Source organism: Helobdella robusta, assembly GCF_000326865.2.
Source record: "Helobdella robusta unplaced genomic scaffold HELROscaffold_1, whole genome shotgun sequence".
In the NCBI taxonomy this organism is placed as follows: Eukaryota; Metazoa; Annelida; class Clitellata; order Rhynchobdellida; family Glossiphoniidae; genus Helobdella; species Helobdella robusta.
The window spans coordinates 8,863,292-8,875,502 of record NW_008703570.1 but is presented as its reverse complement, the minus strand read 5'-3'; the positions used below and the strand labels follow the sequence as shown (position 1 = coordinate 8,875,502).

Sequence of the window (12,211 nt, the reverse complement as noted above, 5' to 3'; positions counted from 1 at the left end):
CAAAGCAATGTCATGAAACAACTTGAGAGTGTGGAGAAGTGTGTATGAGTTTGTAGATTATGAACTATCTTCTTGTTTATGAACTTATTAAATAGCCTAATACGATGGAAGGGTATGATGAAGACGAGTTATTTAGTCTAGTTAGGGATTGTAGCCAAACACTACACTTATGCCAAGGGTTGAGTAAACCTGGTTTGTTTGCATAGATGCATGAATAGGATTAAACATTTTTGAACCTTTCACTAAGTGTTAAACGTCATTAGAATTTGTATTCAAATTCGATTATTCTATTATAATAGAAAAAAGTTTTGCCGATTAAAAAAATGATCGTAGCATTGGTTTTGTTATCGCTCAATCGTTTTTCAAGTTTTGTTTAACTATCTATTAATTATCTATTAATTAACTATCTGTTAATTATTGTTTAACTGTCGATTAATTCATTAATTTTTCAATATTTTAAACTTCGGCACCCATATGCCTATAAATTTAGAATACTCCAAAAATCTTGAAATCGGAGAGTTTAACCCTGAGCTTTTTAATATCCGCAATTATTCGCCAGTAAATACCGACTAATAGTAAACATTACAAAATATCGAATCGAGACCTGTCGGTATATTTAATTTTAATGTATTGTTTTGAGACTGGCTGCCCACGGATCCTGGTCTTTCTATATATAGTATAGGGATTTGTTAGGAGGATTGTTTGATTTGTTGGAACCCAATCTTCCGTATGCTCCTCAGTTGGTCAAGCAAGGGAAATGCTAAATAACAATGGAACGCAAGCCCGTTGCCACATGTGATTTTAATTTTTTGTGGTGCTGTTTGTTAATTATGTTGTTAATTAATTAACTTATTAATCATTAATATCTAATATTAATTGTAATAAAATAAATATAATATATGTAATTGTAAATTACGTTATTGAAAGATGTTTAAACTAAAATTTATGTTCAAATTTAATTGAGAATTTCTTCTAATAGAAAGTATGATTTATAATACAGGTGGTATAATAGACCTTATAGAGTATATAAACTGTAGAAAATTTTTAAACATATAACAATATTTTTTTATGCAGCCAGTCAAAAATTAAATTAAAAAATAATAGATCCTGTGAGTGCAACTTTAATGAAAATTTTGCCTGATATATCATATATTGTTTGTAATATAAATAATTATTGATGGAGTGCTATTAATCAAATTCAATCGTTTAATCATTAATGTCCTCTTCTGTTTTTTATTAGTTAAAGAAAATGTGACTGGTCTTTTTCTCAAGTTGAAGCCCTACATTGAAAAGTATCTAGTCAAAGACTTATTTGATTGGAAAAGGTAATATTTGTCAAAATTGTTTTTTCATTGTTATTTATTTGACAATTTCATTGAATAAAAAACTTTATTATTTATTTCCAGATCTTTTGGCAGGCCTACAAGAAGTATTAAAATAGAATTAAACTTTGAAGAGTTTGATCCAAATACCATAAATTTTGAAGATTCTTGGGTCTTATGTGCAAGGCCCATATTACACACATTTTGGATTGACTGTGTAATTTTATACTTTTTTTTTACAATTTTAATAATAAATTTTGCATGTTAAAATTTATATATAATATTGTTCAAATAAACCAGGATGTTGATACTTACAAGCTGAATGTTAAGGATGAAATAAACAACTGGCTGTCAATTTTAAAAGAAAAAGATGTTAATAATTGGTTGATTGTTGTCATTGTCAATGCAGATAGCAGGGTTAAAAGTAAACTATTGAGAAACTCCACCTATGATAAAGTTAAAAGTGATTTTTGCAGCAAACATGTTGACAGGTCTTGTTTCATCCTCAATTATTATTGATTCTTTTTTTTGTTTTATCTTATTTGTTGACCAGATTCTATTAGACACTGTTATTTCAGCATTTACCAACTCTTTTTTAGGTTAAGTTAATTTAATGTATGTGAGTAGTATTAAAAGTTGCTTTGTCAGTTTTTCTTGGTTTTGTCAATAATTTTGTCTAAAAGTAGCCATTTTAACAATCAGATGTTATGGCCAAATGGGTAACCACGTTACTGTAAACTAACTGACAATGCATTTAAATTATTTGCACCTAAAATATTAATAGAAGTTAATTGGATGAATTTTAAATGATTTTTTTTTTAAATTTTTAGATGTATCATGTTATGTGAGCCACTGAAGAATGATGCTCGATCGATGGAAAATTGGAATGCAGTAGGAAGTAGGATGAGGATGCTGACCGTGGATTCCTACACGAGATTGATGGACAAGTTTGAAGAGAACATGAGGATGCAAAGAGAGAGGAGGGTGGAGGTTGAATGGAACTTCTGCAGTTACTTCCTTTTGCAGGTTCTCTACCTCAGCCTGTTAAAATGCTAATAATGTTCATTTATCGTAAACTTTTACGTACAAACATTATAAACACCTTTAAAATTAGTTTCATGTGCAATATTTGAGTTTATTTTTTGTAGATGTTTACATAAAAATCTTAACAAAATTGATCATGATACAAAAGGAAGAATTAGCATTCATGTATGAGATGTTGGGCTTGTTTCAAGATGCACTTATCCAGTATGATGAGTTGGATGCTCTCTTCACGCAATTTGTTCTCAATTCGTCCATAGCAGGTTACTCTCATCTTCCATGCTCTTATTTTTTTTTAAAATTTTTTACTGTGTTTGTTTTTATTTTTTGCTCATGCTCAAGGAATCCTAATGAGAAAGTGTATGAATTTTTTTATTATTTTTAATATAACATTAACAATGACTTTTTTATTAAATTTAGCTGTTTTCAGCTATTTTGTTGTTCGTGATGGCTTCTATTGAAACGAATTATTAGAAGCAGCTCCCTGGTTGGAAAGAATGAGTTGTAACCAAGCGACTCGGTGGGACGGGGTCTGCCTCTGCCGACCACTCGACCTACTCAAACAAAACTCCATAGCTACAAACAAATGCAGTCTTCTTGATTTGAGAAGTTACCTTTTCGGTAGGCAGAGTTACCTGCTGTTGAGGATGTCCAGAGTGAGTGAGTTGTTGCAGAGGGCAGTTCCTTTCATGCTCAATTTCATCAAGGAAGTCAAACTTTTACAGGTCTGACTATATAATTTGTTATAGTTAGAGGTATGATGCTAATTATTTTTTGTGTGTAGTGATTTAAGCTGATTTGAGTACCACTGAATCATGATTTTAAAAAATATGAGTAACATAAAAAATTGGTAAGATATCCTGAAAAAAAGCTATTAATCCATTAGAAAAGAATTATTAAGGTGTGCCTAGCTAGTTCTACGTTTATTAACGTGTTGTAGCATAATCTTATTTTTTTAAAGTTTTTATTTGTTTTCATTTTTAAATATAATAGCGAAATTTCAGAATGCAATAATAAATGGTTTGTTATTATTAAATCATGGTCCAATATTTAGTTTGAAATTAACAACCATCACCTCCGCCTTCTACCTTAATTAGCTTACTCTGCCTCCAGGAGCCATCAATTGCTGGATCTTTCTCTCTTGCATGGAAATCCTCAAGGTCTGCTGTCCTGACAACAAATTTCAAAGGTCAGATCTTGACAGGTCACATTTTGATTGTGAGCTCTGGAATCTTGCTAAAAGTAAGGTGAATGAACTTCCCATTTTTGTTTTTCTATATCTACTGTTCATCAGAATTATTCACAAATATTATCCTTCTGTCAAATCAATTCAAAACCGGAACTAGAAGATTTGTCTGGGGGGGGGGGGTAAAGGTCAGTTTGCCACTCCTTTCCCCCTCACCACACGTAAAAATATCATAAGCCTCCATAAGCTATTTGAAAAGCATAAAGTTTATGTATTACTGTGACACCAGAAAAATTTTTTAAACAATTTGAAAATAAGCGTTATCTTCGTGTTATCAGTTGAGTAACCTGGGAAGAATTTGCGGACTGATGGTAGGAGGTGACTCACAGCCATCATCGGATCATCTCATGGTGGTCATTGATCTGCTGCCTGGATTGGTGCATACAGCAGGTTCTTATCTTACCGCATTACGTAGTTGATTTGTTGGGTCTGGTTGAGTTTGCGTTTTTGTTTGTTTGTGTGCGTGTTTGCACACGAATCATTGTGGTTTTTGGACTTTCCGTGTATGTATGCATGGATACCTTAAATAATGTGTGCGTTTTTTTGTGTGTTGGTCTCAAAAATCAAAAGTGCATTCCAGTAACGTAGCATTGATGAGGAGGATTAACGATATAGCCTAATGATAGCTACAAAATGGCAATAATATCTCCTATAGTATTGAAATTTATGCTTAGAAGCATTTTTGCATAATTCAATTTCTTCTTTTCTAACTGCTGTAGGCGAATCGTCACATCTCAACAGACTTCTCGAAGCCCTGTCGTCCAAAAAGGCTTTTACACAATATTACCTAGTTGGTTTCATTCAACATCATCATTGTGCTATGGATAATTGACTATGTATCTAGTAATAACAGCATTAGAGGCAGTAATAAATTTGAAAAAACATTACGTTTTTTTACTGTACAGGAGCTGTTAGAACAATGCATCTGTTCACTGAAGCACGTAGGTAGACTGAGGAGTGCCAAATATGTTGGGAAGGAGTTGGCCGAGTTCTACCTGTTCGTTCGTTCGTTTGTTTGTTTGTTTGTTTGTTTGTTCGTTCATTTGTTTGTTTGTTTATTCTTCTTGTGTATTTGTTTATTTATTTGTATATTTGTTCATTCTTTAGTTTGTTTACTTTTTTTTTTATTTGTGCATTCATTTTTTTATTTATTAAAAATTTATATTATTTTGCTTATTTGCTTAAATTTGCTAATGAACTTCAAATAACTTTTTTCATAAGATTGATTGAAGATTATGGGAAAGCCGAACCACATTTGACGGATGCTTTGAAGACTTACAAATTAGAAGGTGCCGTCATCAACAACATCACTAGCGTCCTCAGTAGATCATCATTAACACCACAATCGTGATATTCTCATTTTCACATTTTCATCATGACCTTTGTTGTTTCTTTATAGTTATCACGTTACATCAACTCATTGCCACATCACATCATCACATCTATATCATTTCATAATGACTTTACCACCACTATGATTCAGGCTGGGAAATGTTGGCAAACCACACAAGGTTTAAAATAGCTCTCTGCCAGAAAAAGCTCAACGAACTGCACAAGTTGCATGCCTTCTTTTATAAACTAATATTATTCTTAGATTAATAAATCATATCAGATTGATTAGAATCTGATATCTGATATGATCTATTCATCTGTTAATCCACACCAAACATGTGGTTTTGTCTCTTTAAACATTCATTTATTCATTCATTCATTCATTCATACATACGTACATAAACCAAGCATCTGTCTATTTATCCTTTGTTTGTTCATTATCCATTCATTCGTCCAGGTACTGTCGAACATGTTTGTACATATCTTCAAGTGTCTCCATGAGTATGGAAACTCGCATCAAATTCCTACAAGAACTTATTGACATTTCAAAGTCACGTGACAACGACGACGGTACTGACTTATTTATCATGCTGTTGTCAGTTGTGATTTTTGTGAAACAAATTTTTTTTATTAATTTTCGTATTAAAATTTGAATAAATGGTTGTTTTCGTTTAATTTACTTTATCATACCTGAAAATAGAATTAAAAGGCAAGAAAGATAACCATCGTCATCATCAATTACATCTGAGATGTTTCCCGGGTTTCATAGCGTCTGTTACGTCATCGTCATCAGCACCATCAACTCAATCGTTACCATCACCACCAACGTCGTTGTCACCGTCATCACAAGCCTCTCTTCCATCATCTACATTATTAATCCCGCCCCCTTCCATGTCAATCAAACTGATGTTGGAGGATGTAAAGGTTGATGACAGTGTGGACTATCGTGTCAATGTGTTGTCAAATTTGCCCGTTGATGTCAGCATGAGAAGCATTCTCATCTATTTCACTTGCACTGACAAGCAGGTTGTTTTTCAATGTTGTATCATCTAGTTACTTTGTGTGTTGTTTTTTCTTCATTATTTCAGGTTGTGTTCAGTTTTAGGACTGATTAATGAAATTGAAAGGCTATTTTGTTTCGACAAATATTAGCGTGTCTTTATTTTAAATTTCATTTTTATAATTTTTTAAACTATGCGTTTGAATGCGAGTATAAAATTAGTATTTGTTACAAAAAATGCATGGAAATTGTGATAACAATTAACTTTACAATCTGGAAAAATTTTTGTAGGTCGTTTCTTAAGTGTGCACCTCATTTTTAAATTTAAGTCCTGAACTTAAAATGTGTGTGCATGCCTTTTTCATGAAAAACAGCGAAGAAGCGGCAATAGCGAGAAGTTGAATGTGAGGGTACAGGCAACGAGTGGTCGGTCAAATTCGTCTGAGGCTGTTTCGTTATCAAGGATGGTATGTAACCTCTGTCCGATGTTATCTTATTAATGCATTTTTTCCACTGCTTTGAAATGTTTTTTAATAGTGGCTTGGTTGAATTTAGCTAATTTGATGTGCATTGAAGTTCTGTTATGACCTGATATAACTTGTATGTTGCTATGTTTATTTTATCTTCACTCCAGTAATGGCTAACAATTGTAGTTATGATGATGATGAAGATTATCTTGAGGTTGCGTTGTTGAAATTGACAGTATTTTGCATCTGAACACTTTGAAATTGACTGACAGAGCAGTTTGGACCCGTCATCTGCCTCCTCCCCCAACACAACCCCCCATCAAAGTTTCCCACAGCACCACCCTCTCCAATCCGATCGCCTTCGAAACATGTCAGGTCAGTCTGGAAAGTACCATGCCCGCCAGTCCAGCATGTCCAGTGCTCTCGGTGGATTCGAACTCATCAACCGCATTGCTGAAACTGTCTCCATCAACTTTCAACCCGTCAACATGAAAGAAACTGTCCACTACTTCGAAGATGACCACGAAGACGATGATGAGGATGATGAGACCACAGTTGCTTCGAAGGACAGGCTGGACAGAATGAAGGACACTGAAAGTATCACCAGCACCAGTCGCAATAAGAACTCGCCTGACATCAGCAGAGCTCCTATGTTCTCTGCCCTCGTTTGCAAGTCAGATTTTTGGCTCAATTTTTTTATTTGTTCATAGATTACCAAGTAAAACAAAACACGAACAAGATACTGTTAAATGTTTTAATCTGGTACATATTAAAACTTAAAAGTTGGCTAGAAAAAGTTCAAATTAAAACTGGAGTGATAAACGAGGAAAAATGAAAAAAAGTTTAAATGAACGAGTTTACTACATACGTTTTTCATGCAATTATTAATCATATATAATCATAACATTTTGAGCGCGTTTTTTGTTGGCAGCAATGTGAAAGATGTAGGAACACTTGCTAGCTACATTAAAAATTCTGCACATCATCTCTGAACATGGAGGATGGAAATGTCTAATTACAAAATAAATACCGCTGATTACAAACAATCACATCTACAACAGCCTCAATCTGTATAACTTTTATGATCTGTTCTGCATTTTATAAAAAAAATGCACTCTAAGATTGTAATAAATGGTAAACTTGTACAGTGTGTGATAGTAAGAGTAATATGCCGTTTGTTAAGTAATGATATCTGGTAATGATAGCAATAATCAGTCGGATGAAATTAGTAAATGTAAACGAGGTAAACTAAATCGTGGCAATGATGATGATGATGATGAACTTCACTCAATTTCGTAATATTTTTGTGATATCATCAGATCTCCCCTGCAAAGACTTGGCAGTCACCCTATGAAGCCAGCGAAAGATGTTCTCCCACCACCACCATCATCATCTTCGTCATCATCTTGCTCGTCGTCATCATCTACACAGCATCATGACTGTGTCATCTTTAAACTGGGAGCTAATGATGATGATGGTAGTGATGGTGGTGGTGGTCATAATGATGGTGATGGTTTAGGTGTGGTTTTGAAGAGTGGGCTGAGCGAGTTGGTTGTCCCTGGTCATGTAAGTTCCAACATTTTTTGAAAATTTCCAATTACTATTTTCTAGCTAATTTAGTCGATTTTGTTTAGGAGTATTTGTTATCTTTTTATTCACGAGGACGTTGTAATGTAATTGTAAAATAATCAATTAATTATATTTATATAGCGCACATTTCTAAGATTCAATGACGTGCAAAGCCAAATTAGCAAAGTAGTGTTTCCAACTAGTTAAATAATAATAATAATAATTGATCGTTTTTTTTCTCAACTAATTTTTTAAATTCTTCTCAGTTTTCCACCTCAGGAACGTACCAGGCTACTCACATAGTCATGAGGATGAATAGAAAAATTGAATTTATTCAATCACTCAATCATTTTAATTCCATCATCTGTGTCCATTCAAAGGCTATTCAATCCAGCATAACGCTATTCAATAGTTTGTTTATTTTTTTTAAATTTCTGAAATGTGGTTTAGTGTGTACGCACGCACAATACACTGTTCAAAAGCTAACGCGTTTATTTGATGCATTATTTTATAATTTTTGTTAAACCGTTGTTTTCTATTATATAGGGCTGCCAATTTATAGGTTAATTTGAGAATACTTTGAATTTTTTCGTTTTTAGAAATTAATATATTGGTAATTTTGGTATAAATTAATCAAATTTTTAATTTTGCAACAATGCATAAGTTTCAAATTTTCACTGAAGACGAAATGATGGCGGGATTCAAGCAGAAAATAAAACTGACCATCCAATCGGAGGCTGAAGCACCCAGCAGTGGTCTGAAGAACGCTGGAATGCTTCAGTTTGTAAGACTCTTGCTTCCATCCCAACTGCTTCTCGTGAATGGCGACGAAGATGATGGCGATGGTGAACTAGCTTGGATCAAGGATGCAGATGATAGAGCTGCTGATGGTCACCATTCAACGACACCGACTAAAACTTCAATTGAATCATTTTCGTCTTACAAGCTGAGTGGTCAGGGTCGTTCCGCGCTGGTCAGATCTGGTTCATGTGTGATGTCCATTCTATGTCCTGTCGATCATTGGATGGATAGCCAAACACTCACTCACAAGGTTTGTTCACATCTATTCGAACATCTCTATTTTGGTTTCGTTTTTTAGATTTTATTGTGAAAACAATAATATTCTCAATTTGTTGATATCATATGGAAGTTTTTTTTTAAATGACAGATGGTTATAAGATGTGCTGACTACAATGATGATGTTCATGAGCTGACATTTAGGAACCCATTCAAGATAACTCATCAGATATTGACAGCTGTCCAAAAGTTTGTTTCTTTGCTTTCTGTGATGTGATTTCTTTTGCGTTGTTACGGTGTATTATGTTTGTATATATAATAATAATTTTATTATTTATTGAAGTTTTGTTTGTATGTGTTTGTGCCTGTGCAATTCTTAATGGGAATAGAAATGCTTTAATAAGTTTATATTCTTTAGGAAATATCTGAAAGTCGTCGTTCAGTCTCAACACAGAGATGCAATTGAACTCTGGAATTGGAAGGTGATTGATTCCAAGGACAATGAGTCAAACAATCTACCAACCAACCAATCAAACAATCCGCCAGCCAACCAATCAAACAATCTCTCTACTAGCCAATCAGTCAATCAAACAGCTTTCCAACCACTGAATGGATGTTCTACCTCAAACAAACTGGTATTTAGCATGGGTTTTTAATTTTCATCGATTTCGTAAAGTTATAATTCAAATTAAATCGAAATAATTTTTTAAAGTATCCTTATGAGATAACTTTTTGTAGAATTTCTAATTCTAACATCCATTTTATTATTACTTTAGAAATGTGTTTGTTTGATAAGTTATATTCAATGTGTGCATTCGCTACCAATAACATTGAATATATATTTTTAGTCTAGTTACATTAAAATTATGAATTTATAATTAATTAAAATTATGCATCGACAGATTGTTCTGCCAGGAAAGTTTGTAAATCTCGTGTGGTTATTGAGTGATGAAGTTGTTAGATCTACGTGCCATAAAATATCAACATTCATCTTCTCAGCTGACTACAAACAGTCGTCGTCATCTCCATCGGTGATATCATCATTGAGATCTGATAAGGAAAGTCATCATGCATCATTATCGCTCACCTACTCATTCCAACTCGCCGATATCACGGTATTTTAAAAATAATGATATACAACTAATTCTGGAATATTTTTTTAAATATTTTGTTTTGTTTAATTTTCACAATTTTCTGAATTTTTCTTATTGCAGTGCGATAAATATGATTAAGTAGCATATGATGGTGCCTGGTTATTATTATTATTATTTTAAACTGCATTACAATCATTTGGTGATATGACAGACACATTACATAACGAGCATGAACCTGGAGAAAGATGATGCGATAGTTAATCAGTGGCTGAGTCTGCAGCTTATCATCAAACAGCTGACGTATGATCACCATGATAATGATATCGGTGATAACCATAACATTTATCCCCATCATCATCGTGGTGATCATCATCTTCATTATGCGGTCACGTGTTCAGATGATGATAACGATGGTATTAACAATACCCCCTCCTGGGCACTATCTGGTGAAATTAAAGGTTAATGTTAATTAATTAATTAAATATTCTCACTATTTAGCAGCAAGACGGTGAACTAGTTGAGGCATCTGGTCCTGTTGCTGCAGTTAATGAATTTTAGTGTAAATAGATCCCATTTATCACATGCAATGTGTGTGATACCTGGATTCAAGTGTATTAAAAAATTTTTTGGTTTTTCTTTGGTTTAACGTCATCATGCTTAACCACATAGAGTTGTCATGAAGTTTCAATAGTTGGACTCGTTCCTTTACTTGACGTATATTCACATCATTGTTGTTTCATTTCCATTCATCCGATATCTACATATTTGTCAGTTATGGTGTTTAAGATATTTTAACGCGAACAATTACCATTAAAATAGTGTAGAAATGATTTGTGTAAAGATGTATTTCTGATTGCAATTTATGTAGGATTTTTTCACTTTCAAAGGTTTGGTTGATTTCCAGGCTGGGAAGTTTGAGGTGAGCATGCTGTGCAAGCCACTAAAGGACGAAATATTAAAGATTCCAAAAGTTTTGTTATTTCACTGCCACTCCGAGCACAAACGTCAGAATAAACTACGTTAGTTAACATACCTTTGCTCTCTTTTCCTTGAACGTACCCATGTAAATATTATTTCCATACCAAGAAATTAATTCACTCATACGATGTGTTCGTTAGCTTCAACTGCATCCGATAGAATATTTAAGATGACGTTCCAAATATTGCTCGCTTGCCGTCAATCATCACCTAGATTTTTTCAAATTGTTTTGTAGAATAACCAATTATTAATTTCACAATTTAGAACTTCATGAAAAGATCAGCCTGTCCGAAGATAATGAAGCCGAAACAGATAATGATGACGATGAGGTTGACGACAGCAATTCATTCGATGCCGATATAAACGACGATGACGACGAGAATACTAGCGGCGATTTCAACAGCAATCCACTGAACGACAGGACGCGCATTAGGAAATCTCAGACGACTCTCGTAGACCCCGTCAAAGTTTACAATGCTTCAAAATGCGAGACCATTCAGGTCAAATCATTCAACAAACCTCAGATATTCATCATTGATAGATTCCGATCGGAGATGACTGCGAGCGAATCTTGTAACACTTATTTGTAAATAAGCATGAAAGTGTTTGACCGACTGATCGTAATTAATGTCCGCCATCATATAAAGAGACGTGAATTTTTTATTTATAATGTTTATCCGCTATGATCTGGCGATGAAGAAATTTTTTAAAACTTGATTTCAAGCGCATTGGTTGTTAACAGTTTTTGTTTATTATGTTGTTCCAGTTCGTGTCTCTTGTTTCATGTGCGGTATATGTTTTATGAAAATTTTTCTAACGGTCTTCTTTGTGTTTTTGTTTTGCATACATTTAAATAGACAAATTAAAACTTGAAACATTCCTGACATGCGTTTATATTTCAAATTGAAAGTACAATAAATTGAGTGTTTTAATAAATTTATATATACAATTCAATTTTATTGATAAATTAATCATAAAATAAAGTGTAAACATTTGGAATATATAAGTATATAAATATATGTACATAAATAAATTTTTCAATAAGTAGAACTAAACCAATAAAAAGAATGAAAGAATGTTTTAAAGGGGAGTCAAATTAATAATAGTAATTGCAAACAGTTGTTTGAAAATTGTATAATGTCGAA

At 33.3% G+C, this 12,211-nt stretch overlaps 1 protein-coding gene across 1 annotated transcript; it reads left to right on the top strand.

Annotated features, from left to right (window-relative positions):
* Positions 1 to 104: 104 nt before the first annotated feature.
* On the top strand, positions 105 to 11,941 carry HELRODRAFT_187969 (hypothetical protein; the record flags this gene model as incomplete). The annotated part of the gene is made up of 25 exons (XM_009011216.1): positions 105 to 192; positions 1,241 to 1,325; positions 1,407 to 1,494; positions 1,623 to 1,813; positions 2,153 to 2,348; positions 2,515 to 2,626; positions 2,838 to 3,088; positions 3,461 to 3,610; positions 3,888 to 3,999; positions 4,329 to 4,398; positions 4,514 to 4,606; positions 4,831 to 4,898; positions 5,093 to 5,165; positions 5,399 to 5,511; positions 5,792 to 5,967; positions 6,316 to 6,408; positions 6,681 to 7,081; positions 7,728 to 7,974; positions 8,642 to 9,028; positions 9,146 to 9,243; positions 9,413 to 9,629; positions 9,897 to 10,109; positions 10,300 to 10,546; positions 10,976 to 11,107; positions 11,331 to 11,941. 25 exons carry the CDS (start codon positions 105 to 107, stop codon positions 11,654 to 11,656), a joined length of 4,227 nt encoding a protein of 1,408 aa, XP_009009464.1. The 3' UTR covers positions 11,657 to 11,941.
* Between the last annotated feature and the right edge of the window lie 270 nt (positions 11,942 to 12,211).